The following is a 25,914-nucleotide window of genomic DNA, read 5'->3' as shown; positions in this document are numbered from 1 at the left end:
CGAGCATCACAAATGGTAAGGACCTCCAACGAAGTCCACCCACAACTCGACCCGGCCGGTCTACTACTTGGAGGTTAGCCAAGTCCGACCAAAAAGACTACCCAATTAATTAGTAAGCTTATAGGTTTTCTCTCAAGTGGAGATACCTAATTGAGCTCTTACTCAAGTGAACAATCCCAAGGTATGCCTTGGCTATTTGTAAGGAGTACTTCCTTGTGAATTCTTCTCATCTTTCAATGTGAGACTTTTCACAAAAAGATCCCACATGGAAAGAATGTTGAATTCAATTCCTAGTTATATAAACCAAGGAATAACTAAGTAACAAGTGTCACATAGTTAGGTGAGGACCACTTCCTAACTTGCTCCCCAAGGAAACTCACATCCATTGTGAGCTAACCATGTGGCACCCAACCTTGAGCCCCAAGTTGGGTTCGGTTGGGCCGCCACCTTTCGGCCTGCGTCCATGACCCGTCACCCGGGTCTGCGGCCCTTGCTACATGGCGCTGCCAACGTGGCGCGCTGCCACTTGGTGGCTGCCACATGGCGTGCTGCCATGTGTGTTTCCACGTGGCGCACTTCTATTTGGCGCGCTTTCCTAGCCTTTCGCGCGGCTAGGGTTTTTACTTGTTACTTGAAGCATTCTCCCGTCTCGCCAATTCCTAAATTTTGGCTCGACTTTTAAGATTCAGTTATGACGCTCTAAGCTCGGAATCCGATGTCTTTGTTCACAACACTCGAGTGACTCATTAATTCCTCTCGGATTAATTCGTCGTGTTGGATCGTTAGTTGCTTGGGTGTGACTCGAAGGGTTCAGTCAAGATTAAGCTGTAATATTAATTAAATAATTAATATTACTGATCGAAAGCGGCCTCCACCTAGGCATTCCGATCACTTGAACTTACTGAATAAATAGCTTTCCAATAGCTCCGAACCCTCTATCGGAATAATACACTTGTTCAAAGGACACCATTCCTTTCACCTTCCTCAAGAATGATCCCAATGCTGCTTCGCGACGATTTGAAAAAGACATCCAAATTGCAAAGTGTGTAATTTAGGGTTAGGGTCATATCAACCCCTTAAGGAAGGCTTATATTTCGCGACGACATTTTTAACCGCCATAGAGGTGCCACGATGGTGGCAATGGTTTGCAATTATGGTCTTATAGAAGAAGAAGGGTGCATTTGGTTATGATGGAGGATTGCAGATGGGGAGGAAGAAAGAGATGAAAATACGAAGGCCCCCCCCCCCCAATTAAATAAGTGAAATGCCCAAATATGATAAATCAAATTTGTATATTAGGTTGATTGACTTGTATTTTCTCGTTTCACACTATATAAATAAATAAATAAAAAAATATATATATATAACAATCACCACAAATTAACAAACAAACGCTTTCTCTCTCTAATTCCATCTTTATCTTATCACCGCTTCCCCTTCCTCATCACGCTCTGCTCACCGGCGACTGGCGCGGGCTTCACCTAGCCGTCGTCGGCGAGTCCCACCTATTTGTTCCTCTTCTTTTTCTATTTAATTTTCATTTTTTTTGTCTCTTGGTGAGGTTAACATCGACTTTGCAGAGGCCTCTTTCTTTGTCCTCTTCGGTGGTTTCAATGTGGTGTATCGTTAGGTGTTTTTCGGCTCAACGAATCAAGTAACAAAGGTTGTTCTTAACGCCGCCGTCGAAAGGAAGCCGGTTAATTGATTTCCCTACGGTAAAGGTGAAGTTAAGGCTAGGGTTTCCTCACGTTCCCTAGGTTAGGTTCAATGATGGGTTCTTATTAGGTTGCCCTTGACGATTGTTCTTGGTGGTAGGATTGGATTCTGTTGATGAGATTTTTTCGGCTTCTCGTTTCCTTTCCTGTTATCTCACGTTAGTTTGTGTGCTTGTTTTTATTTGTTGTTCTTGGTTTGCCTTAGTTTAGTCAAGTTGGTATTGTATAAGTTGCTTGTTTTGTTGTTTTGGTTTATGTTTTTAAATAATTCTCTTTCTCTATTTGATCATGAGTTAGAGTCCCATAGAGTTATTCTAGTTTGGGAAGTTAAGGAAGTGTCGTCGTTGTCTTTGGAGCCTTGTTGGTTAGTGTTTAGGGTTGTAAGGTTAAGCAATCCTTTGTTGGTTGGGTTGGTGGTTTTTTTGGGAGCCTTGTCGAGGTGTGGATATGTTCCCTTGGTAGTTCACTTAATTTTCCAAGGGGGGAAGTTCTTTGCGCAAATGGATGGTTTTCCCTACATTTGGAGTTTGCAGGAGGAGAGTGATTATGAGGGAGGAGTTGGGAATGCTGCTCTTGTTGCTTGGTTATGGGATGATGTTGGCATTCATACAATTGCTATCATCCCTTTGTTAGTCTTGGTGATGACAAAGTCAGTCATCGATGTTAATCAAAATCTTGAAGGAGGCTTCCCATCTTTAGTGTTTGGGGTAAGCAAAGTCCTCCCTTTCGTTGCATTTTCTGTTGGTAGAATTGCAAGAAGAGAACCTGCATTTGGATGCATGGTTTCTCATTGTAGAGTCGTAAAAGCATATGACACTTTTAGGTTTGTTCTCAGACTCCTAGGATGCAGCTATGCTTTTCAAACCCTAGGATTGGAACGGTGTCAAAGGTTCGTTCCTCAGCAACAGGGTGTATTCAATTTCCGGTTTCTCTGTCTTCCAACAACTTCCATCATGAGTTTCCTTCAGTGTCAGTGCCAGTTTTGGGTTTCTTCAATTATTATGTTCTGCACTCTTGGTCCATCTCGACTATTTCAGTTCATTTGGCTTCTCTTGGTCCTCAATGTGGATGTGGTACGATCCTCTTGGTTATTCAGACTCTGTAGTTTTTGGTTAGCTGCAAGACGTTTTAAGTATTATGTTCTCTTCGTTCTTCCTTTAATAGTTAGTTAGTAGCATGCCCTTTGTGAGGATTTGCTTAGGTGTGTTGCTTAGGTCTCTTAGGTTGTAACTAGGTTAAATCCCGTGCCATGCACGGTAATTTTTAATACTTATCATTAGTTTAACACTATTATTAAATTATAAAAAATTATACCTAATTGCAAAATAGGATGAAAGTTCTTTAGTTACAAAAAAAAAAAAATTTAAAAATTTATCACACTAAAGAAAATAGAGAGAATAATATATGCACGAGTAATAAAAATAACTATGAATTTCATTACAAAGTTATAGATAGCAAACTATTATTGCATAATATTGTATAAAATAAAAATAATATCTTTGTTTGAATGTGTAAAAATGGAATATACTTATCAAATCGGAAATGTAATATTATTGTATTTTGTTTTAAAAACTTCTCTAAGAAGCTTTGACCAAAAAAATAAAAATTAAAAAAAAAACTTTTAGAGGGAAAATTTTTAACCAGGAGATGACATGTGTCATTCCTGATTTTGCCTTTACTATAAAGTTATAGATATTGTATAAAAAAAAATAATATCTTTGTTTGAATGTGTACAAATGGAATATACTTATCAAATCGGAAATGTAATATTATTGTATTTTGTATTAAAAACTTCTCTAAGAAGCTTTGACCAAAAAAATAAAAAATTTTTGGAGGGAAAATTTTTAACCAGGAGATGACATGTGTCATTCCTGGTTTCGCCTTTAGTATAAAGTTATAGATTTTGTTTTTATTTACAATAGTTCTCTTTGTCAAAATATATATAATATATATATATATATATATATATATATATATATATATATATATATATATATATGGAAAACGGCATTCCTCCTCGTGGGTGTTGGCATAAATTGATAGGGTCGGGGACAAAGTGAGAAGATATCAGAGTTAAGAGGTGAAGTTGATCCCCAGATTCGGTCGCATCATCTTTATTCCCAAATCATGGATCCCCGTTTCCCTTGCCTGCTGCTCTTAATCTTTTCTATACTCAGTCTTCAATCCATGGTTTCATCCTTTATCTCTTCTTCTCAATTTCATTATTTTTTTTGCAATTCAGATTTTGATTGCTTGTATTCATGTGCAGGCTGATGATGCTTCCTCTCTGCTTTTTATCGATAGCCCTTCGCATCGTTATCTTCATTCTCATCATACTGCTCAGGTATATTCATTCTCTCTCTTTTTATTTATTTTTTTTAATTTTTTTTTTCAAAGGTAAATTCATCATTATTCTATACGATTTATTTTATTTGATTGTAATATTTTCTGTTCGCCCCTGATTTATACATACCATTACCAATCGATGACATTTCCAACGTCTATGAATTTTAGCTATCACCCTACTAAGTTAATATTAGTAATCGTTTAAGCTAACAATTGTGATTTACTTAGTCTGAACTCGGGATCACAGTATACTTAGGGTTTGAGATTTTGGGCATAATTGGCTTTCTTTTTGTTGGATTGCCTTCTTCTTTCCCATTATAAATCTTCCTGTTTTGGAATAAGGTTTTTATAATCTGTTTCTGATTTTAAGACTATGTTGTGCCTTCTCAGACTAATCCAATGTCAGCCACGGAAGTTGGTGCTGCAGTGTCAATCTTGCTTGGTCTGGCGCCACCACCTATTTTTTCAATTGCTAGTTCATCTAAGGTTTGCAGACCGATGCTTTTGATTCAGATCTGTATTTCGTTGGCTTAATTACTTTCTGACTATGCTTGTTATTTTGCAGTTGAATGGCTTCCTGTTGCCTAATCCCTTTGATAGGCCACGTCATGTTTTTATGCTTGAAATTGGGCTTGCTCAAGGTTCTTACACCCTTTCATTACCTTTTATAATTCACTTTCTTTCTTATGGCATAACTAACTTTGTTAATGTATATTTACATAGACTCTCAAGAAGTGATTTATCCCAACAATGCTCTGTTTAGCAGTGCCATCAGGACCCAGGTGGTTAGGAATGTTGCTAGTGTTGAAGTTGAACTTCCAGGTATTGCTGTCTGCAACTTGCTTCTTCTATGCACACTTACAACATCTTAATTTCTATTCTGCATTTAGTGAGGCCTTTGGAACTATTTTTTTCTCTACAACTTTTTGCAGATAGAGGAGTTGCTTTTTTCTCATTGGATGGACCAGATTATGATTCTTACGCAACTATAACTGACAAAGAACTAAGTGATTTTGTAAGTATTGACTTGTATAATACATGCTTTCAGTCAGTGGGGAGTCTTTCCACTTATTTAATAATGAGTGCCTGTTATTGTCTTTTCAGGCATTTAGTTTTGGTGGCTCCTATGTGTCAGATAAATTGGAACCTCTAAATGGAGAATTGATCCTAAACTTGCCTAGCGGGTTTAAAATGAGTCTTCAAATGTCAAAGGTCATCTCCCATGATCTCTTATCTAGTAGCTATTTTGAATTCTTTTGTCCATTATTCTAATAGAACGTGTGATGAATCATATGTTCAATTATTCAAAAGTGTGTGATTGAGAATTTTAATTTATTTTGCAGCTAGCTGATAGGAAATTTGCCTTTGGTTTGATCTACCTAATTGACAACATTAAGAGGGTTACATCGATGACAAAAGATTTGTCTCAAAGTACTTTGAATTATGCTGAACTAGTAGGAGGATATTTTGAGGGCATTAAGGTAATGCACCTTTTGTTTTCTCTTTTGCATCTTGCCTTTAATTTTTTACCTGATATGTGTTTGACTTTTGGTACTATATATAAACTCTAGTTTGACTAGCTTTTGTGATCTATTAGATAAGAAAAAACATAGTCTGGTGGTTGTTAGATTCCTCTCAATGTGTAGTCTATTATCAACTTTTTCTAGTTTTTAACTATTTACTTATTGCTAATTAGAGATATTTGTTGTTGAATTTATGTTTTGGCAAACGTGATTTAAAAAAACGTGTCAACTAATTTGGAATAGATAAAGTAGATATGTATAGACCATGCTTCTTTTTCTTTCATTCTGTAACATTATTGGAATATTATTTATGTGTATAGCATATCTCTTCTCTTTTTCTGGCGCTGAAGATGGATGGTTTGATAATTAAGTGGTGAATCTGACTGCTCTGTCCTTTTTTCTTCATCCTGTTGTTCTTTGAGGTTTTGCTGTGCTGTACATGAACTTTATCTCATAGTTGCTAAAGCGTTTGGCCATTGATTCGTATCCTCTGATTATATTTCTGTTACAGGCTCTGCAAGAAGAGTATGGGTCCAAAGACCTTACACAGCAAGGCATGGATTTGCTGCTCTCAACAGTGTCCAAAGCTATTGAGAGTTTACAAGATAGACATGAAGGTATTATTCTTTGGTAATTTCTGAAAAGAAATATTGTATACCTGGCAAGTATAGTGGTTTTGCCTTTTGCATCAAAAAAAGTTTAGTGGTTTTGCTGTCCTTAGTTTCACACAACTGCTTGTCTTCCTAAGAGAGAGAGAGAGAGAGAGAAGGAAACAGAGGGGGGGGGGGGGGGGGGCTCAGTATGACTCCAAATATATTGACCTACTTCTAAAAGGCATGATTACTTTGCTTCCAAAAGCTCAATTGTAAGTGGAAACCTTCAACAGCTGTCTGACTAGGAAATTCAAGATTACGAGTTTATCCTGGCCTTATTTTTTACTGTTGTGTAAACGTGGCTATGAGCAGGTGAAATTGTTGCGATCATCCTTTTCAGCAAGACACAGTCTTCTCTTCCACGAAAGATGGTCGATGTTACGTATGGTTCAAGACCTTCCCTACGACTGCTGGAGGAAGTGAAAACTTCGTCCAATATAACTGCTGCTGCAGAAGTCGCACTGGTTAGACTTACACTTGCATGGATCACTGGAGTTGTTCTACTCATTGCAACCTTAATTGGGGTGAGACTGCAATTATGTTGAATTGTTGATACATTAAATTTTTAACCATGCTAGTTTAATAGCAAAGCTGATGGCACATTTGACTTTCAGGGTCAAAAGTCTGGTGTTAGATTCAACTAAATATATAATTCTATAGATTGTATGTTTTACTCTTATATTAGGATAATTGTGTAATTGTGTATCAATAATAATGATCAAAGCTGGTATGGCCACAAAGTCATATATGGTCTGTTATTTTGGGGTGATTAGTAATGTAGAGATATACAGAAAATTTGAGGATGAGATATGGGGACTACTGAGTGTGTTATTCTTATTTTCTCGAGACTCATATTGTTTTACTTTCATTCAGGTGTATCTTCTCATCAATATGCCACTTACAAGAGACACGCTCCTGTATTCTAATGTGAAACTTGACTGAAGTTGGCTATTAATTGTATATTTGCCATGCTTGAGGATGTTAAAGGTACCGTATTTTGTGCTTATTGCTTAATGACTATTATTCTTAGTCATGGTGGTTAAATATAATCAACTGATGTGATTTTCAGCAGGCCTGTGTCTGGAGGTGTATATTTAATTTCCTGTAAAGATGAGCAGTTTCTGGCGTAATTGCATAAAAATAATACTATTAGCTTGTGATGCCCGTGAGGAGGAATTGCTTACATGCAAGGAGTTGCGAGTGAGAATAGGGGCATGCATAGCTGGGACATTGCTGTTGTAATGTGAAATTTTCAGGACACCAGTTGGTTTTAGCTTTATTTTCTGTTTCAGTGTCTCAAAGAAAACACAGTAAGCTTTGGAAGATTTAATTCGCCCTGCATCGGGGATTTTGATGAAATTATCTCTTTAATTTGATACTTTTTGTCCAATATATATATATATATATATTGTGTTGACCGCCTCGGTGTGGAGTCTGAATAAGATTGAATAAGACTATTGTATATTGTATTTGTTTACAATCAAGCTTCAATCTCTATCATATTTATATTATTTTTTATTAAGAAAAATAAGCATGCTTGTCTTGCATTTCTTGGTCAAAAAGTCGCAACTTTTAAGGTTTGTTATATTTATCTTATATTCACTTATTTCATGTGTTAAAAGTTCATAAGTTCAGTTAAAATATGTTCTAATAAAGGTCACTCAAGTACAAATTACAACTAAAATAAGTTATAATAAGTTCAGATCGGTGAAAATTAGATGAATAGAACACACCCTTATTATGAATTCTCACATGATTTCTCTTCATTCCAATTTGAGACCTGCACCAAAAGCAAAGTTAGCAGGGGAGTTGGGCGGGCTAGAAACATCACTCTACATAGTCATCTTTCGAGAGGAAAAAAAAAAACTTTTGTTTTAAAAAATGAATCTCATCACCACTTACCGAATTTCATCAAAGAGTGTTTGTAGGGCTCACAATTACATGTGTTGGCAAACTATTGGTCCAAAAAAAGAAAAACAAAAGATACAACAACACTTTTTCTTGATTTGCGTGCTAATTTTTTTTTCCCCTTTCAATTTTAGGGGTTATTATAGCCTTTATGGACCCAAACTGAACTCAAAAATCGGTAAAAAATATCGTAAAAGCCTCGTATTGCATGCCATGAAATATTTCAATTTGCGTGTCATTGTGAACTATTAGTAAAATTACTCGGATAATGTTTTGGAGTTTTACCCTTTATGTATCCAAATTAAGCTCGAAGTATGACAATAGACATTTAAATGCCTCATTTTGTGTGTCAAGAAAAATATCGATTTGTGTAATTTTTTTTTGCAGTGAAAATTGTTTGGGTAAGGTTTTGGTGTTTTCTTTTCATGAACCATTTTATGAACCAAAATAAGCTCAAAAATAATGGCAAAATCATAGCGTAAATGTCATGTTTTGCGCATCAATAAATGTCTTGATTTACATGTCTTAGTGTTTTTTTAACTGTGAAAATTGCTCATATAAGGTTTGGTGGTTAGGTAATATTGTGGGGGTCAATTTTGACATTTATGGGTCTAAATTAAGCTCGCAATTAGCCAAAAAAAAAAAAATCACAAATGTCTCTCTTTTGGTCAAGAAATGTCTCGATTTGCATGTTATTTTTTAGGTAAAATTGGCCTCTACATCACCAATTATAGGTTTGGTGCAAAGAATAGCACAACTTTGATCGGGTGCACTCTACATCTAAAACTATTAAGTTACGAGTACTTTATTATACCTAGCACGTGCTTCCTAATTACTTTTCTTTAACTAATTTATAATGACATTAAAATGAATTGCAACAACTGGATTATGTTTGGCAAAATAAAGTTTTCTAGTGTCATAAATTGAAATCTCACGACATAAATATACAAAATTTAGCCAATCACATCAATTACAACAAATCATCGTAACACCAACTAGTAGTTTAATTTCATAAAATTATGAAATAAAGACAAATAACCAAATACATTTATTCAACGCGGAGGTAAAAATTAAGTTTCAAAATTTACAAATTACAATTCAAAGAATGTATTGTGCCAATTGATTGCCTAGTATATTAGGATTGGTTTTCATGTTTTTCTTCAGACATCGAACCAATTTGATAAATTCCTAATATCATCATACACAATCCACTTATGAGAGAAACCATGAGCCTTGTCAGTGATTAGCAGTTGATAACCGATGCCGCATCACCTTGCAGCCACACTCTATCAATACCCAACCTTCTCGCGCACTTGAAGTCTAAACCTCGCAGCAGCAGCCTCAACATTTATCCCTTCTGATCTCGGGCAGCATCAAGACTCACATAGCTCTGCTAGCCAAATGCGCATCAATAATCACCTTGGATGACCTTTTTATACTTGGATTAGTGTATTTTTTTACAAAAATGGACTTTGGCTTGTTGGAAAAGAAACGATAAATGTTTAAGATACAAAAGTTGAGGTGAAGTTTGGAATATAGTCGGCTTGTAGAGTATAGTTGGTTTCTTGATTTTTTGCTGTTTGTTTGGTGAATTTGGAGGTTAGGGTTTCTGAATTGAATTTCAATGGCGACCTTGGTGAGTTCGGCAGGAGCAATGCTGGCTATGCTGAGCGAGAATTCAATTGCTCTGAAGTTTCATGCTCTCTCCAATCTCAACGTTTACGCCCAATTCTTATGGCCAGAGATCTCCACTAGCATTCCTCTCATGTATTTCTCTTACTCCTTTTTTTCTTTCATTTTATTAGGGTTCATTCTTTTCGTTTCCGTTTGCTTAATTATTCTACTTGAAATTGTAATTTTTATTTGTTATTTCAGAGAAAGTTTGTATGAAGATGAAGAATTCTCTCAGCGACCTCTGGCCGGATTAGTTGTCTCTAAGGTAAATCTTCAATCTTAACATAGTTTATTATGCATCTTCTGATTTTGTTAGTAGGGTATAGATCCATGTATGCTTCTCTATTTCATTCAATCCCCCAATTGGTAGAAACACAATGATATGTTTATGCTGTCTATTTTCTGGTTATGTGTTCTGGTGAAATTTAGTTTTACTAACACCAAGTATTGTTTTTAAATAAACTTTTTAAATTTTTGCTCTCTTTGCAGGTTTTCTATTTTTTGGGTGAACTGAATGATTCTTTGGCATATGCACTGGGAGCTGGGCCATTATTTGATGTTTCTGAGGATTCTGATTATGTTAGGACCCTTCTCGGTAATTATGCTTCTCTTATATTTAGTAATGATTCTTGGTGACTAATGGCTGTCTTCAGTAAATCATAAAATGTTGTTGGATATTGCTGGAACTTGACTAGCCCTTGATTAAAGCTATTTTTTTTTTTCATTCTTTCAGACAAATCCATTGATGAGTATGCTAGTCTTAGAAATAAAGCAGCAGAGTCAAAGGAAGAAGCTATCAATATTGACCCCAGGCTAGAGGCAATTGTGGAGAGAATCTTGGAGAAGTATGAATTTTCCTTTTTGTGCATATTATACTCTATGCCTCTATGGTATGATGTTTCTTATTAGTTGCACATTTTTATATTAGGTGCATTTTAGATGGAAGGTATCAACAAGCTATGGGAATGGCAATTGAGTGCCGAAGATTAGATAAACTTGAGGAGGCAATAATGAGGAGTGATAATGCTTCTGGAAGTCTGTCATACTGCATTAATGTTTCCCATTCCTATGTTAGTCGTAGAGAATATCGGCAGGAGGTGAGAAATTTTTCATGCTTGTCATACAAAACTTGGACTTTAGCATATTAGATTGTGCTTTATGAACTTGTTATTGTTTTTCATTATATGCTCTGTATGGAATGGTGATTAGGATTGTCATAATGGGGCCAGTTAATACATCTTTCTTGCTCCATAGTCTGTTGCACCTTGCCTGCCTGTTTAATGGTTTGGAGATTCTGGCTATTGAGAAGACTAGAGAAACAACTAGTTTTACAGAATCATGGCGCCCCTGCCTCTTGTGCAGAAACTAGGAAAGGTGTTATAGCTGCAAACTGTAGTGATTTCCGTCTGTAAAGGGCTGTTTAATCTTACGTTGTCTGGATTATAAATAATTAGAATTGTTGCCATGGGTCATAATCGTTACATTGGGAAATAGCTTTAGATGAATGACATGTTGCAGAGTGCTTTTCTTTTTAATCACAATTTTTCTTCTTTAAAAGTACTAGTAAGACATATAGTAAGACATGTGCATGTGCTTTCTGTAATACAGTGCTACACTGCCCCATATAAGCACATTCTTGATAACCACTGCCCCTGTTCCTTTTGGGGGTGAGCTTGGGTGGGGAAGTGAACGCTCATTTTATTTTAGTAGAAATGTTTCTTGTAGAATAGATAATTGTACATTATTAATTTTTTATTGAGCATGTCAATTTAGTTCTCAGCCCATGCTATTGTGCCTAAGGTTATGGTCATGCTTTTGTTTTCACTTTTGAAGTGTTCATTCTCCCTAGCTCCTTCCCCTGCCATTCTGCTGTCCATTTCGACGACCCCCTCCCCCCCCCCCCCCCCCCCCCCCAACACACACACGCTCTCACACACACATCACTTGAATAGGTTTCTCTTAATTAATCCAATATAAGAACTTTCCAAGTTTTCAGTACAAAACACCGCCAAAGAAAATGACAACTTTGAATCACCTTCTCTTGCACAGCCTTTAAAATTTACCATCTTTCAGATCTTTTAACCCAAAAAAAATCCAGGGGATGAAGAATCTGTCAATTTCTGTGCTTTAAAATCCACATAAAAAGCAGAAGTGTTACCATTGCATGCATACCTAATGTGGCAAGCCTGTTTCTTGTTCTAGCATATCAGTCTTATTGTTATTCAGCAGGTTTGTATAGTGATAAAAATAATTGCATAGAGAGAATTTTTCGTACTCGTTAAAACCCAAATATTAGTAGTTGACACATTTCGACTTTTGACACTATTCACAAACTCTACTTTGACTACCTTTTGTGTTTTATAGATAAGAAAAACATAGGCACGTGGGATCTTGTTAGATTCCTTTCAATGTGTATTGGGTCCCTTATTTACCTTTTTATTTTATTTTATTTTTTAATAAAAAAAATAGGGTTTTTTTTTTAAAAGTTGCATAAAATATTTACTCCCTCCATTTCAATTTGATAGTTCCATATCGACTTTTTATATTCAAACTTTTAAAACTTTGACCAAAAATTTACATTAATATATACAAAAAATATAGTCATGTGATATATTATTCGATTTGTCTCAATGTGTAGTTTCATAATATCAAATTTTTATAATTATTGTTGATATATAATTAAAGATAATGATGGTCAAAGGAGCATCTTAAATACTCCCTTTGTTTCGTATTAATCGCAACACTAGGTGTTGCACAAAGTTTAAGGAAAATTATAGGGTGGGGACCAAAAGTTAATTTTTATAATATAAAGTATTGTTAGTGGGGATATATTTAATTGTTAGTAGTAGAGGGAAATAATAAAAAAATAGTATAAGTGGGGTTGGTAGGAGAGAGAAATAATAAAATATTAATGGACCCTTACCAAATAAGGTAGTGTTCCAATTATTATAAAACGAATATAAAAGGAAAGTGTTGCGATTATTACGAAACGGAGGGAGTATCAGGGACTAACATTATGAAACGGAGGGAGTATTTTTTGTAACTTGACATGTGTCCAGTGGCGGTTTCAATATGGGTTTAGTGGGTTCAGCTAAACCCATATTGGATCCGGAAAATTCTGATTAGTTTTCTTTACTATAAAGTTTAGATAAATAAAATATAATGTAACCATATATCAGATAAATGTAAAACTTCCAACGCGGCCTAGCGATAGAAATCCAATAGTTTAAACGAAAGTCGTGGGTTAGACTCCGCTTAACATGCTTTTTCTTTTTTTTATTTCTCTTTCTTGTTTGTTTTGGGCTTTTACATACTTAATATCTCAATTACCCATTATCCAAAATACCTTAACCATGATATATGTTTACATTGAAGTTTTTTTTTTTTTTTTTTTTTTCTAGTTATGATTTATAGGGATTATAGATATATAATTGTTTCAAAATTTGGAGACTTGTCAAATTCAATTGTAATTTTTTATTATTTTACACTTGTATTACAAATGTGCACACCCAAATTATCAATTGTATTGTATTTTGAATTATATTGTTTGATTTCATTCATATACGAAATATGTGTTTAGCAACTCCGAACCCATAACAAAAAATTTTGGAACCGCCATTGCATGTGTCAATGGGCATACATAGGCAATCTGATATTAGAATTTAAGTAGGACTATTAAAAGCATTCATTAATTGTATCATTAAATGTATGTATGATAACTAGAGTTAGAATCTAAAAAATACTCTCATTGTTACTTAAAATAGAAACTTTCCTATTCAACCTATGTAAAGTGGACCCTCCAATAACTCTCTTCCTCTCACACTCTCACCCCACCCTACTAAATTCCTTAATATGCATGCCTTAATATGCATGCCAAAGCCTAATTGGAAGATTTTTCATGGACGGAGACAGAGAGTAGTAATGAACCACATTTTTCTAATTAGAATTCTCCTGCTTCATGATTATTAGATATATATTTATTTTTTCCTTTTACTATTATATTATGAAATTTGAGCCTGCATGGTTTTGCATTTACAACAGGGTTACAATGTTAGTTATGGAATTACATTCTTCAGATATAGCTTCCTTTGCTATGAGATGGGTTGTTTTTTTTTTAAATAGAATCTAAACATCTGCAGTGGTATACCATGTTCTTGATTGGTATCTTATTTCCTCAGGTTACCTGTGTTTTGCATGCATCTCTTCTATATTAAAGTTAGTCTAATGGGTATTGTGTGCTAAATTTTTCTGTGGCATCCTGCATCTTTAATAATATTTTCATGGTTGGCATACCATTGAATACCCATTTTTAAATTTAAATTTACTAGCAATGTTTTCAAGGTTGGCATACGATTGGATACCTATTTTGTCTTTGTTAAATTTCATGATTAGCATCCTCTTCCAGACACTAGAAAATATTGCTTGCTGATATTGATTTCAGGAAATACCGCATGTTGGGGGAAAAAAGTGTGTGTGCGCGCGTGTGTGTGTGGGGGGGAGGGGGGGACCACATTTGTCTTATACTTTATTAACCTGTTTTGCCTTTTCAGGTGCTTCGTCTGCTTGTTAGAGTGTATCAGAAGTTGCCATCGCCAGATTATCTGAGCATTTGTCAGTGTCTTATGTTTTTGGATCAACCAGAAGTTGTTGCCTGCATTCTGGAAAAGCTTCTCCGTGCGGAGAATTTGGAAGATACTTTGCTTTCATTTCAAATAGCTTTTGATCTTGTCGAAAATGAGCATCAGGCTTTTCTGTTAAACGTGAAGGATCGTCTTTCAAGGCCAAAATTTTCTTCTCTAGAGGTGCCCATATCCAGGGAACCAGAGCCCTCTCAGACTGAAAATACAACTGCTTCTGAGGATGTGCAAATGGATGAAGGGACTCACATCTCAGAAACAGTTGTGGGTGAAATGGATCCTACTGAAGCTAGATATGCTGAAAGATTGACCAAAATTAAAGGGATACTGTCTGGAGAGACTTCTATCCAGCTGACTCTGCAGTTTCTATATAGTCACAACAAGTGCGACATTGCATTTTCTATACTGTTCAACAAATTTATGTATTATCTTACTCAAGTTCTGCTTTAAATCTCTCTCTCTCTCTCTCTCTCTCTCTCTCTCTTTGGATTTAGGTCGGACCTCCTGATTCTCAAGACCATAAAGCAGTCTGTTGAGATGAGAAATAGTGTTTGTCATAGTGCAACCATATATGCGAATGCAATTATGCATGCTGGTACTACAGTGGATACCTTTCTAAGGGAGAATTTGGTAATTTTTTCATCTTTACCCAGTAGGCAATGGCAATTAGGAGCAAAATGGGAAAGTGTTGTACTCTCAACGGTTTTTGACTTTATTTTTCAGGACTGGCTAAGCAGGGCCACTAACTGGGCCAAGTTCAGTGCAACTGCTGGATTGGGTGTTATTCACAGAGGCCACTTGCAACAGGGCCGGTCACTAATGGCACCTTACTTGCCACAGGGTGGGGCTGGAGGTGGTGGCAGTCCATACTCTGAAGGTGGAGCACTGTATGCTCTTGGTTTGATCCATGCTAACCATGGGGAGGGTATCAAACAATTCCTTTGTGATAGCCTACGCAGTACTAATGTTGAGGTGTGGTGTTTTGTTCGATAAAAGTGTAATTGTCTCCCCGTTTAGTATAGTTTGATTAAATACAATACATTTGTTTTTAAATCTTGTCATTACAGGTCATACAACATGGTGCCTGCTTAGGGTTAGGATTAGCAGCTCTTGGAACAGCAGATGAAGATATATTTGAGGACATAAAAAATGTGCTCTATACAGATAGCGCTGTTGCTGGTGAAGCTGCCGGCATCAGCATGGGATTGCTTATGGTTGGTACAGCTAGTGAGAAGGCCGTTGAGATGCTTGATTATGCACATGAAACCCAGCATGAGAAGATAATTAGGTAAAGCTAGATGTATTATCTGTTGTATTATTTGGTGATCGTTCCCTTTTTTCTCATATGATTATGTGGCATTTCCAGGGGATTAGCGTTAGGTATAGCTCTTACAGTTTATGGAAGAGAGGAGGAAGCTGACACACTTATTGAGCAAATGACTCGGGACCAAGATCCTATACTACGTTATGGTGGTATGTATGCATTGGCTTTGGCTTACAGTGGAACATCAAATAACAAGGCCATTCGGCAGCTGCTACACTTTGCAGTGTCGGATGTGAGTGATGATGTTAGGCGAACTGCAGTTTTGGCTCTTGGTTTTGTCTTGTATTCTGAACCAGAACAGGTTGGTTATTACCTTTTCTCTTGATTCTTTGTTTTAGATAAGAAAATATCTGCTAAAAAAGGTATGACAATAGACTAATAGAGGATAAATACTACTGAGAAGAGCATTGTAAAGACATATATCAAGTCAGTCATGCTGATATTGGGTAACATCCCTATAGGATAGCACCAAAGGGCAGTAAGGTGGATTATTTATACATATTCTAGCCCTCTGTACTCTTATGTCTAAATGTTCTATATGCAAAACATAAAGAATAACTTAGCAAGTTGGTCCTTTAAAGGTCCTTCCTTTTCTTACGAATCCCGAGAATAACATAATCAATTTGCAAAGCTAAAAAATCCAGGATATATAGTATTATATCTCAGTGCCTTATTCCACACCTTAATCTTATAGTCTGTTGTACCCCCCCCCCCCCCCCCCCCCTTTTTTTTTAAAAATAATTCTAAAACTCTACTTTTCTACCTATTCTAGATCCTTAATAATCAAATGCTGTACATGCTTGACCTAGCGTATAAAAAAAAATTTTGCTTTAATATTTTTGATGGTTCATATTAATGAATAGGTAATAAGGTAGTCTTGAATATCTTGGGGATTGAAGTACAGTATAATATAAACCTGCAGTTTTAAGCAATTTGATGATTTATGGTCTGTACTGGTAGCTGTTGTTTTCTGTTAAAATTCACACTTGAGTGGTTTTATCTTGACAGACACCTCGTATTGTGTCCCTGCTGTCTGAGTCCTACAATCCACATGTTCGATATGGTGCAGCCTTGGCAGTTGGCATTTCTTGTGCCGGCACTGGTCTTAGCGAGGCCATATCTTTATTAGAGCCCTTGACATCAGATGTCGTTGATTTTGTCCGGCAAGGTGCCCTGATTGCTATGGCCATGGTTATGGTTCAGATTACTGAGGCTATGGATTCTCGTGTTGGAACATTTAGGTAATAATTGCATCTATCAGCTCCTTTTTTGTCCTTTTCTCATAGTTTCATGTCCGTTGTCATATAATATTTTTTTAGGCGGCAATTGGAAAAGATAATTCTTGACAAGCATGAAGATACCATGAGCAAGATGGGAGCTATTTTGGCATCTGGGATTCTTGATGCGGGTGGAAGGAATGTGACAATTAGGCTGCTGTCCAAGTCAGAACATGATAAAATTACTGCAGTGGTTGGTCTGGCTGTTTTTAGCCAGTTTTGGTACTGGTATCCTCTCATATATTTCATAAGCTTGTCATTCTCCCCTACAGCTTTTGTTGGGTTGAACTATGACTTGAAAATTCCAAAGTTTGAGTTTTTGTCTCTCGCAAAACCCTCCTTGTTTGAGTATCCAAAGCCAACATCTGTACCCACCACTACATCGGCAGTGAAACTTCCCACTGCTGTATTATCAACGTCAGCAAAGGCCAAAGCTAGAGCGAAAAAGGAGACAGAGCTGAAAGAGAAGTCTGTTGGTGCAGAGCCCTCAGCTTCTACATCTGCCACTGGAAAAGGAAAGTCGTCTACAGAGGAGGGAGACTCTATGCTGGTATGTCATTCATGCTCCACACTTCATTAGTGTTTATATTTCCTGGTTACTGGATTATCTGACGTGGTTTGTTTCCTTGCAATTGGCAGGTTGATAATCTTCCAGAAAAAAAGGTTGAGCCAGAACCTTCTTTTGAAACCTTAACTAATCCTGCTAGGGTAGTTCCTGCTCAAGAGAAATTCATCAAGTTCTTAGAGGGAAGCAGATATATGCCTGTGAAGTTGGCTGCCTCTGGTTTTGTCCTTCTGAAAGATTTGCGTCCGGAGGAGCCAGAGGTATTATCTCTTACAGATGCACCTGCTTCTGCAGCAACAAATGCTGCTGCTGGGTCCACTGCACCAGTGCAACAGGGAACTGTGGCTGCCATGGCTGTTGATGAGGAACCTCAACCCCCACAGCCTTTTGAGTACACATCATAATTTCTCTGTTCAAGTGTGACATGGTTCATGTGGCATTGTACCTTGTTATTCTGACGGTGAATGACAATGTATATTGTGCCCTGAGTTTGGGGCAGAAGTTCACGAACTGAGTTGTGGTATTGGCAGTGTTTTCCCACTGTTGATATTGCTTTTGTGCTTACAATACTGTCAAAAGATGTGAACTGAGTGAGGAAATTCTATGGTTGACTGGGAAATTGTCCTTTTTCCGTAGTTTATTCCCTCAACTGCATTCAAGTTGCCTGTGATAGGGGCAACAGAGCCCCTGCAAAATACTCTTAAAGAAACCCTCCTCCCAGGCACTTTGTGCAACTCTTTTCCTAGTAAAATGCCACTCTTTGGGGTTGCCAAGCTTTAAAATTCTGGTATGAGTGCATAATTTGTTTCTTTCTATATTTATACTTTCTGATTCTGGTATTTCACATGCCATGTTTTAGAAATCTGAAACTTCATGTAAGTCATGTTTATATGATTTAATCAATCTATGTATGATTGCACATCATTTTGATTTGGTCGCAACTTATCCTTTCGTACAAAGTCCTCTGCAGGTCACATCATAAAGTAGTGATGTTTTTCCTTGTACCTTTTTATATTTATCCCTTAGTGTTTAAATAAATGAAACGTTTTTCTTTATTGAGTCGAGTATTATTTATTATTTTTATTTGTTTAGAAAAGAGGAACTATTTAATGTAAAACTAAAATATCTATTGTTTAATTGTTTCTCATTTGTCATATTTTTTTCTAAATTTAATCCTATGAGAAGAACAAAATAAATGACTAAAACCCATACCATATGAGGGGGCGTTTGGTTCTCATAATATAGGTATGAGGTATGAGTTTAGAATGACTAAAACCCACCATATGTTTGGTTGTCAAAAGTATGAATTTTAAACACATACCTCAAACCCATGAGGTATCGGGGTTGAGAGGGACGTGAGTTTGGCTTATTCCATTCCCTTAGGTATCAAATACATGGTATTAAGGGATGAGATTCCATTCCAAAATTGAACCAAACACAGAAGTTCTAACCCGATACCACCTTAACTCCATTTCTGATTCCAAACTCATACCACTCTGCAAACTAAACGCCTCCTCAAAGGGAGTAATTAAGATCCTTGTCATTGTACACTATGTTTTAACCATCCTATCTAACTTTCCTCGTTTAATATAGTAATGAAAGTTTACAATCAACTAGCTTGTTGACGTTCACCAAAGAAAAAGAAAAAAAAAAACTAGCTTCTTGGTCAATCTACTAGATTGTTGGTGTGAATGCTTAATTAGTTTAAATTGTTGAAGTCTTGAAGGGTGGTATTTATGAACTAGAATTAAAACCCATCTACATAATTTGTTCGCCTCTTGACACCCAAAAAAAAAAATTAGCTATTTGGTTATACTATAAATAGTTTTTACAAATTAAAAAAAAAAATAAAAAATAAAAGTAAAGTGTGACATGTAATACTATTGGTTTGAGTTGTTATCAGCCCTGGCCCTGGGCATAGGTGAGAGGTACATACATTATCTCAGCTCCGTTCTAGTAATAAAAAACTACAAAATACTTAAATTGATTACAACTTAATATAGTCTAGCGGAAAGTGAAGCACGCAAGAAGTGAATCTTGCAAAATAGGTGCACGGATCGACTCTTGTAACAAACTTTTTTTTCTTTAAATCAATTGTAAGATTATAGCTAAGAAGTATGGGCAAATACAAGTTTATCTGCCAGATAAATGAATTTTTGTTAATCTGGTGGTGTTTTGGGTGTTTTTGTCCCTTGGGAGAGTTACGACTCGAAAACTGGTCCGACTACGCCTGTACCTGCAAAACAACGGAGACTCCGGTTGGTTGGAGCTCCGCCTCCGACGATCAAGTTAGAACTCGTAGGAGAATGAAAAAGATGCGAAAAGTAAAGTGGGATCCTCTCGGATTTCGAGATCAGGTGTTTTCTCTGATGTGAGAGAATGTAGGGTAGGAGTAATAAATGATTGAATGTGTCCCAAAAATGGGGGATATCTCCCTATTTATAAGGTCATTGGGAAAGGTGCCCTCTCTTAGGTCATTCTGGCCTAGATTTGGTGGGCTGCGCCGTTTTACAGCGTTCTAGGGAATTGAGCCTTGAAGGCCGCAATTCTAGCAGGTATCTAAAGCTCACACATGTCTGCTGATAATTGGCCCAAGTGGACCTGTCCAGGCTTGACACGTGACCCTCTCTGATTGGTCCACATGTCTAGGGTATTTTTCCCCAAAATATTTGCCTCTCACACGTATTACGTGGCGGGCCACGTGGTGCCTGTGACACGTGGCATTCCAGGAGTGGTGAACAGTAAAAAGACCATTCACCTTCTAGGGTGTGACGGGGATGCCCCCGTTTTACCTCTCTATAAATAGGGTTTTATCCCTCTCTCTTTTCTCTCACTTTACTAATTTTTACATCTTACAGAGAGAAAGAGAGAATTCTAGAGAGAGAAAGGCTCCACCCCCGCCTATAGCGAGTATCGGCTTCCGTCTGCGTTTTTGAGGAACACATCAGGTCACCGCCTGTAGCAGTTTTTAGATTTTCCAGAGTTAAGTTAAAGGTAACCGCCTCTACTCTCCTCCAGCTTTTTATACTTTTCCCGTTTGTGTACTTAGACTTCCAAAATAAAAATGGACTCTCCATCGACACACACGACACCGCCTAGGTCTTTCAGCCGATCTCCTGGTACGGCTGAATCTAGAACCGAGGGTGCCTTTTCTGGACACTCGGACCTGCTTTGCTCATCCCCGAATCCCTCCGTCTCTGTGTCTATGCAGGACACCATGGCCAGAGTTAAACAAACGGCTGTCAAGCCTAGGAAGCAGCGCGCTCGGGAAGTGCCCGCTGATGAAATTATTCAGGATGAGGAATACGAGGGTTCGGAGGAGCAGGCGGAATATTCTCCGGATGGCACCCCTTCAACCCCTAGTGACTCAATCCTGGGGGAGTCAGGCGACGAAGACACTGCCTCTTCTCAAGGCTCTGATGAAGGGGAGTTAGGCGGAGAGGAAGCCGCTGAACGATCTAGACCAGAAGCATCGGGCTCTGGTCAAGGAGATATTGCAGTTGACTACCAGCAGGCGGTTAGGGGGCCAGTCCTACCAAATCCCTTAGAGACTAGGATGCTTCATAGAGATCTTGCTACCATGAGGGGTAACTTCTAAGCATTTGCGGATACTCATCCGGTTGGGGAAGGCTGGAGAATAGAAGTTCCGCCTGCTGAAGCAACGATTGCTTGGGAGGACAACATTGAGAACGCCGACAACTGCTTCGGCTGTTTTGAAGTCGTGATTAGAGCCGACCTTCGTTTTCCCCTCCACAGGGGTATTAAGAAAATTTTGAAGGGGTATGATTTAGGAGTCTGGCAACTTCACCCAAATTCATGGATTAATATACTTAGTTACATCGCCGCCTGCAAATTTCAAGATATAGAGCCAAGTTTTGCCGCTTTTGCTCATATGCACTACATGAGCCAGGCGGGTATGGGGCATGGTACACACTAACCACCCATCCGCAGTACTTGATGTCTTTGGACAAACCGTCCAAGTGGACCGGCTAGAAGGAGAAGTTTTACATGATCTCCTCGCCCAAATTAGGACACAACCGATTCCTACACCGATACAATATGGATCCGGCTTTACTTGGGAAAAAATGTGCCCTCCCTCGCATTCCGTCTAGGGCTTACGAACAAATAATGGAGCCCGGGTTCTTTGAGACTACGATTGAGCCCCTGGAGGATGGGACCCATATAATTGTTCCAAAGAACTAGATACCCCATCTGGATTTTTTGAAGGATGAGGCATTTCTTTCCACCTGTGGTCTTAGCACCATGTTTCCACAGGGTAGATTCACTATACATCCGGCAAACTGTCGTCTCTATTGGTGCACTAACTGTTTTATTAGTTTATTTAACCAATTGTTTTCTTGCTTTTTTGCAGAGGAAGCGCTGAACATGGTGGACCCAAACATGACGCCTGCTAAGCCTACTGCCTTGCTAAGAAAAGAGTAACTGCTGAAGAAGAGGGCCGCCTTGGAGGCCAAGGATTCTAAGAAGGGCGGGGTAAGACCGCCTGCCATGCTTTCTAGCTTTTTTGCATTAGTTTAATAATTTACCGGCTGTACCTCTTTCTCTTAATTTGACAATTCGCCGGCTGTAACCCTGGCTGTTCATTTGCAGAGTGGGAACAAATCTGTTCCCCGCTCCATTTCCAAGTTGTTCAAACGGCCAGGGGATGAGCTGAACAAAACCCCGGCTAAGACGGCAAAGAAGAATACTTCTCAATCCACCTCTTCAGCCAACCCCGATCGACCCACAACCGGGGGCAAGGGCCCGGCTGCGATGAAAGCTCTGAGCGAAAGCTCAAGGCGAGCTTCTGGGAAACAGCCGGATGCCTCTACGGCATCGAAGAGTGGCGAGCCACTCGATGTTGCAGTCGGCGCTGCAACGGCTGAAGGGGGAGAGTCCTTCCAGCCCCAAACCCAAGGTAAGACACGAATCGAGCTCCCTTAGCCGCTTGACTTCATGCGAGTCAAGACTCGGGTCAGCCCATCTGGAGGTTCGATGAGCAGCCGGCATGAGTCGGGTACCGCCTGTGCTGCTTTCTCACCAAGTACTTCTTTTGGTGTAGATGCTCCCTCAGGGCCGCCTGACGTCCAAGCGTTCGCCAAGAGGATGGTAAGGTCTCTGACCAGGCCAGAGAAGAATTCAGTACCTGATGTGTAGGCAGTGGATTTCAACAGAATCCAAGGCTTGCTGGCTTAGGTAACTTGGCATTCAATTATTACTTAATTCTTTCTCTTAATATTTTCAAGTGTTTAGCTAACCGTTTGACCCCCCTTCAGGCAATGCTGAGGGTAGACGGGCTGAGGGTCCCCTTCAGGCGAAAGCAGGACGAGGTAAATGATGCTAAACAGAGGGCCACCCAAGCTCTTAACTCTGCTAAATACAGTAAAATAATGTGACATGTAGAAATTAAAGCAGTAAAGTTGAAACAGGAGAAGCTGATTAAGAACTTGACGACTGCTAATGACGCCGCCAACAACAGAGTGTCCAACCTTAAGCTAGAGCTGAAAAATACACAATCTGATCTCAAAGCATTATAGGGGGCTGATCAGGAAAATGCCAAACTAAGGGAGGATGTCAGCCGGCTGGGGGTTGAGCTTGTTCAACTGAGGAGCAAGCACCAAGAGGAGATTGCTAAGGAGCAAAGTTGGCTGGTTGTTGAGAATGAACGGGACACTGAAGCCCGTCTGAGGATTGCTTGGAGACTTCTCCACCCAGCCATCGAGTTTGAGGTGTTCAAGCTAAGATATGATTACGCCACTGCGGTGTATGACGCTCAAGTTCTGAATGAGGAGGCTCCGCCTCCATTTAAGGCATGGGCCTTAGAGAAAAGCTTTGAGGTTTCAGATGATGAAGAAGAGACAGCTGCGAATCAGGTTAATTAAGTCTAGGCTGATCAATTCCCAACTGAGCAGAACGAAGCGAACCTCTCAGCCGGCGAGGACCAGCCGGAGCAGACTCAGTAGCCCTAGTTCAGCTTTCCTGTATTTTCTGCGGCAGTATGCCAACATATTTTCTTCGGCCTGTGAGCCGAGTATGTCTGTTTTTATCGACTAAGGAGTCGGGTGACAATTTTAATCTTTTTCTTCCGGATGTATATCCGTTTAACAATATTACTCGGCCTTGACCGGCTTTGAATGAAATTTACCGACAGAGTCGGTTTGCTGAATTTGTTTCAATTTTTGCACTTAAATTTTGCCATTTTGCCTATCTTTTTATAGCATGCAACAGTTAGTATATCGACTACCCTTTCCCCTGGCGGCTGTGTAATTGGTTTCATTACTTCTGTGATTGATTGATTTGGAACTTTTGATACTTTAAAGAGTATGAGATGTTCCTGAGTCAATCAATCACAGTAGTGATTGCCCCAAACCAAGTCCACACAACTAGTAAGTAGCCGTTTACCCTGCTAGAGAATTAGCTGTACTATAGCCCTTTTCCTCCGTCTGGGATATTCGCAATCCGGTTAAACTGCCTTTTGATAAGGCAAGAGGTAAATTGCCGCTTGGCACTTGATGAGGCAGGAGACAAATGGTCCGCCTGACAAATGGCCCTCAGACGGCTTAAGGGCCGCTGGGGTACCTGCAATCCATTGCACTTTGTCCGTTTGCCCTATTGGGTGGACTAGTACAATTTCGTTGAATAGTTTAAATCAGAAATTCAGTCATCAACCGGCTGATGTCATTAGACATCCAGTTTTCGAGCTTAATCATTCTTTAAACTATTTTGGTCAGACGGCTATGAGTTGACCAATTAGGTCGTTCAATCTTTGTCGTCTGCATGAATACGTAGAGCACTTGGTTAGCCGGATGGGAGATACTCTCTGCGACGATTCCACCCGGATGGACGTCGCCGAACGCCTTACTCATGTTGGAGCTGACGAATTTATAAATAAAATAACATTCGGCAATTGGCCTCATAGCTTGAACATTAATTTAGCCACTAAGTTTTTTACTTAGTTTAATTCATTCAATTGACCGTCTATGCCTTGCACAAGCGGTATTTGATCATTACGCATGTATATATATACGAGGTAATCAACAGGATTGAAAACAAAAAGCAACTTTTTCATTAATAGGCTTTTAATTTACAAAAATTTACAAATCTCAGAAGTAGTACTTTTTCAAGTTGTCTACATTCCAAGTTCTGGGCAGCCGCCTGCCGTCTGGAGTTTCTAGGCGGTAGGTGCCGTTTCTTACTTCCTCATAGATCCGGTAGGGGCCTTCTCAATTAGAAATTAGCTTTCCATGCTCATTGGCCCTACCGGTTGCCTCCATATTTCGTAACACAAAGTCCCCAACTTTCAAGGGCCGTTTGTGCACTCTTTTGTTGTAGGCACGGGTCATTCTCAGACGGTAAATCTCATGGCGCAAGGCGGCATTGCCCCTGCGCTCCGGGAGCGAGTCCAATGCTAGCCGCATGGCCTCCCAGTTTGCTTCTTCATCGTATAGCATGACTCGTAGAGTCGGCTCATAATGCTCGATGGGCAAGACGACTTCAGCACCGTAAACCATGAGAAATGGGGTTTCACATTTGTCCGGATGGCCCATAGGACATGAATTAACTCTTCAGCCCATAAACCACCGGCTCTCTCAATTTTCTTTTTGATGCCTGTAGACACGGAAATTTTATAAGTGTCATACATTAAATTAAATAAATAAATTTGGGTTAAATCATATTAATGATCCATTTTAATTATTTTTTGGCTTACCCAAATAAATATTCCGAATTAATTCGGGTTATAAAATAAATTAAACGGAGCAGGTTAAAAGACTTCTAAGTCATAAAATGGGTCAGGCCCAAACCTATTAAGTCCTCTTAAGGGGTTCTCGTCTCCTTTAAATACACCATTCCTCCATCATTTGAGGGGAGCCAGAAATCATTATTCCAAGAGTTCATACAACTCAAACGGAATTCTATCTGAAGTAAGTCAACAAGTACATCTAACTCGTGCCGACTTGTTCAGATACACTCAAACACATTTGAACAGGATTAAGCCTCATAAGCCCTCGTTCAGGTGTATTCAAACAAAACCCTTGAATACAAGTTGACATCATCAAACGTCACCCTGTGTTCAAACTCAAGTCGACGTCATCAAACGTCAACCTACAGGTGTCACATACGTGTCATCGTCAAGCTGCGGAACAGAATCAGAGGACTTAGTTTATTTTATTATAAACTTTATACAGAGATTGTACCCAAAAATCAAATATTAATATAAATTCATTTGTTACTTTATTTCTCGTCTTTATTTAATATTTAGACTCGAAATTTGTGTAAACAAATTTTGGCACG

At 38.5% G+C, this 25,914-nt stretch overlaps 2 protein-coding genes across 3 annotated transcripts; both read left to right on the top strand.

Annotated features, from left to right (window-relative positions):
• Window positions 1–3,726: 3,726 nt before the first annotated feature.
• On the top strand, window positions 3,727–7,596 carry LOC145622618 (uncharacterized). 2 transcript variants are annotated; one of them, XM_081676424.1, is made up of 12 exons: window positions 3,727–3,905; window positions 3,985–4,059; window positions 4,452–4,547; window positions 4,627–4,702; window positions 4,785–4,883; window positions 4,994–5,076; window positions 5,166–5,273; window positions 5,405–5,542; window positions 6,096–6,201; window positions 6,550–6,761; window positions 7,111–7,224; window positions 7,310–7,596. In XM_081676424.1, the coding sequence occupies exons 1-11, from the start codon at window positions 3,843–3,845 to the stop codon at window positions 7,177–7,179; spliced, it is 1,125 nt and encodes a 374-aa protein (XP_081532550.1). In that variant the 5' UTR covers window positions 3,727–3,842; the 3' UTR covers window positions 7,180–7,224; window positions 7,310–7,596. The 2 variants fall into 2 exon arrangements, with proteins under 2 accessions (XP_081532550.1, XP_081532551.1); XM_081676425.1 differs by having other exon boundaries at window positions 7,307–7,596.
• A 1,673-nt stretch (window positions 7,597–9,269) lies between these two features.
• On the top strand, window positions 9,270–18,484 carry LOC145622617 (26S proteasome non-ATPase regulatory subunit 1 homolog A-like). The gene is made up of 13 exons (XM_081676423.1): window positions 9,270–9,912; window positions 10,021–10,084; window positions 10,309–10,414; window positions 10,553–10,664; window positions 10,748–10,916; window positions 14,370–14,839; window positions 14,951–15,086; window positions 15,180–15,428; window positions 15,524–15,744; window positions 15,823–16,081; window positions 16,789–17,021; window positions 17,100–17,607; window positions 17,697–18,484. The coding sequence occupies exons 1-13, from the start codon at window positions 9,770–9,772 to the stop codon at window positions 18,024–18,026; spliced, it is 3,000 nt and encodes a 999-aa protein (XP_081532549.1). The 5' UTR covers window positions 9,270–9,769; the 3' UTR covers window positions 18,027–18,484.
• Window positions 18,485–25,914: the final 7,430 nt, after the last annotated feature.

Source organism: Chenopodium album, unplaced genomic scaffold (genome assembly GCF_948465745.1).
Source record: "Chenopodium album unplaced genomic scaffold, dcCheAlbu1.1 scaffold_31, whole genome shotgun sequence".
Taxonomy (NCBI): domain Eukaryota; kingdom Viridiplantae; phylum Streptophyta; class Magnoliopsida; order Caryophyllales; family Amaranthaceae; genus Chenopodium; species Chenopodium album.
The sequence above is the reverse complement of the archived record's forward strand: the minus strand, read 5'-3'. Positions and strand labels throughout refer to the sequence as shown.

Excerpts from the sequence above, each read along its gene's own strand:
- LOC145622618 (XM_081676424.1), top strand. The coding sequence starts at position 3,843 with ATGGATCCCCGTTTCCCTTGCCTGCTGCTCTTAATCTTTTCTATACTC. Across the intron at positions 3,906-3,984 it reads TACTCAGTCTTCAATCCATG|GCTGATGATGCTTCCTCTCT; the intron begins GTTTCATCCTTT and ends ATTCATGTGCAG. Across the intron at positions 4,884-4,993 it reads TGTTGAAGTTGAACTTCCAG|ATAGAGGAGTTGCTTTTTTC; the intron begins GTATTGCTGTCT and ends AACTTTTTGCAG.
- LOC145622617 (XM_081676423.1), top strand. The coding sequence starts at position 9,770 with ATGGCGACCTTGGTGAGTTCGGCAGGAGCAATGCTGGCTATGCTGAGC. Across the intron at positions 10,415-10,552 it reads TTATGTTAGGACCCTTCTCG|ACAAATCCATTGATGAGTAT; the intron begins GTAATTATGCTT and ends TCATTCTTTCAG. Across the intron at positions 10,917-14,369 it reads GTAGAGAATATCGGCAGGAG|GTGCTTCGTCTGCTTGTTAG; the intron begins GTGAGAAATTTT and ends TTGCCTTTTCAG.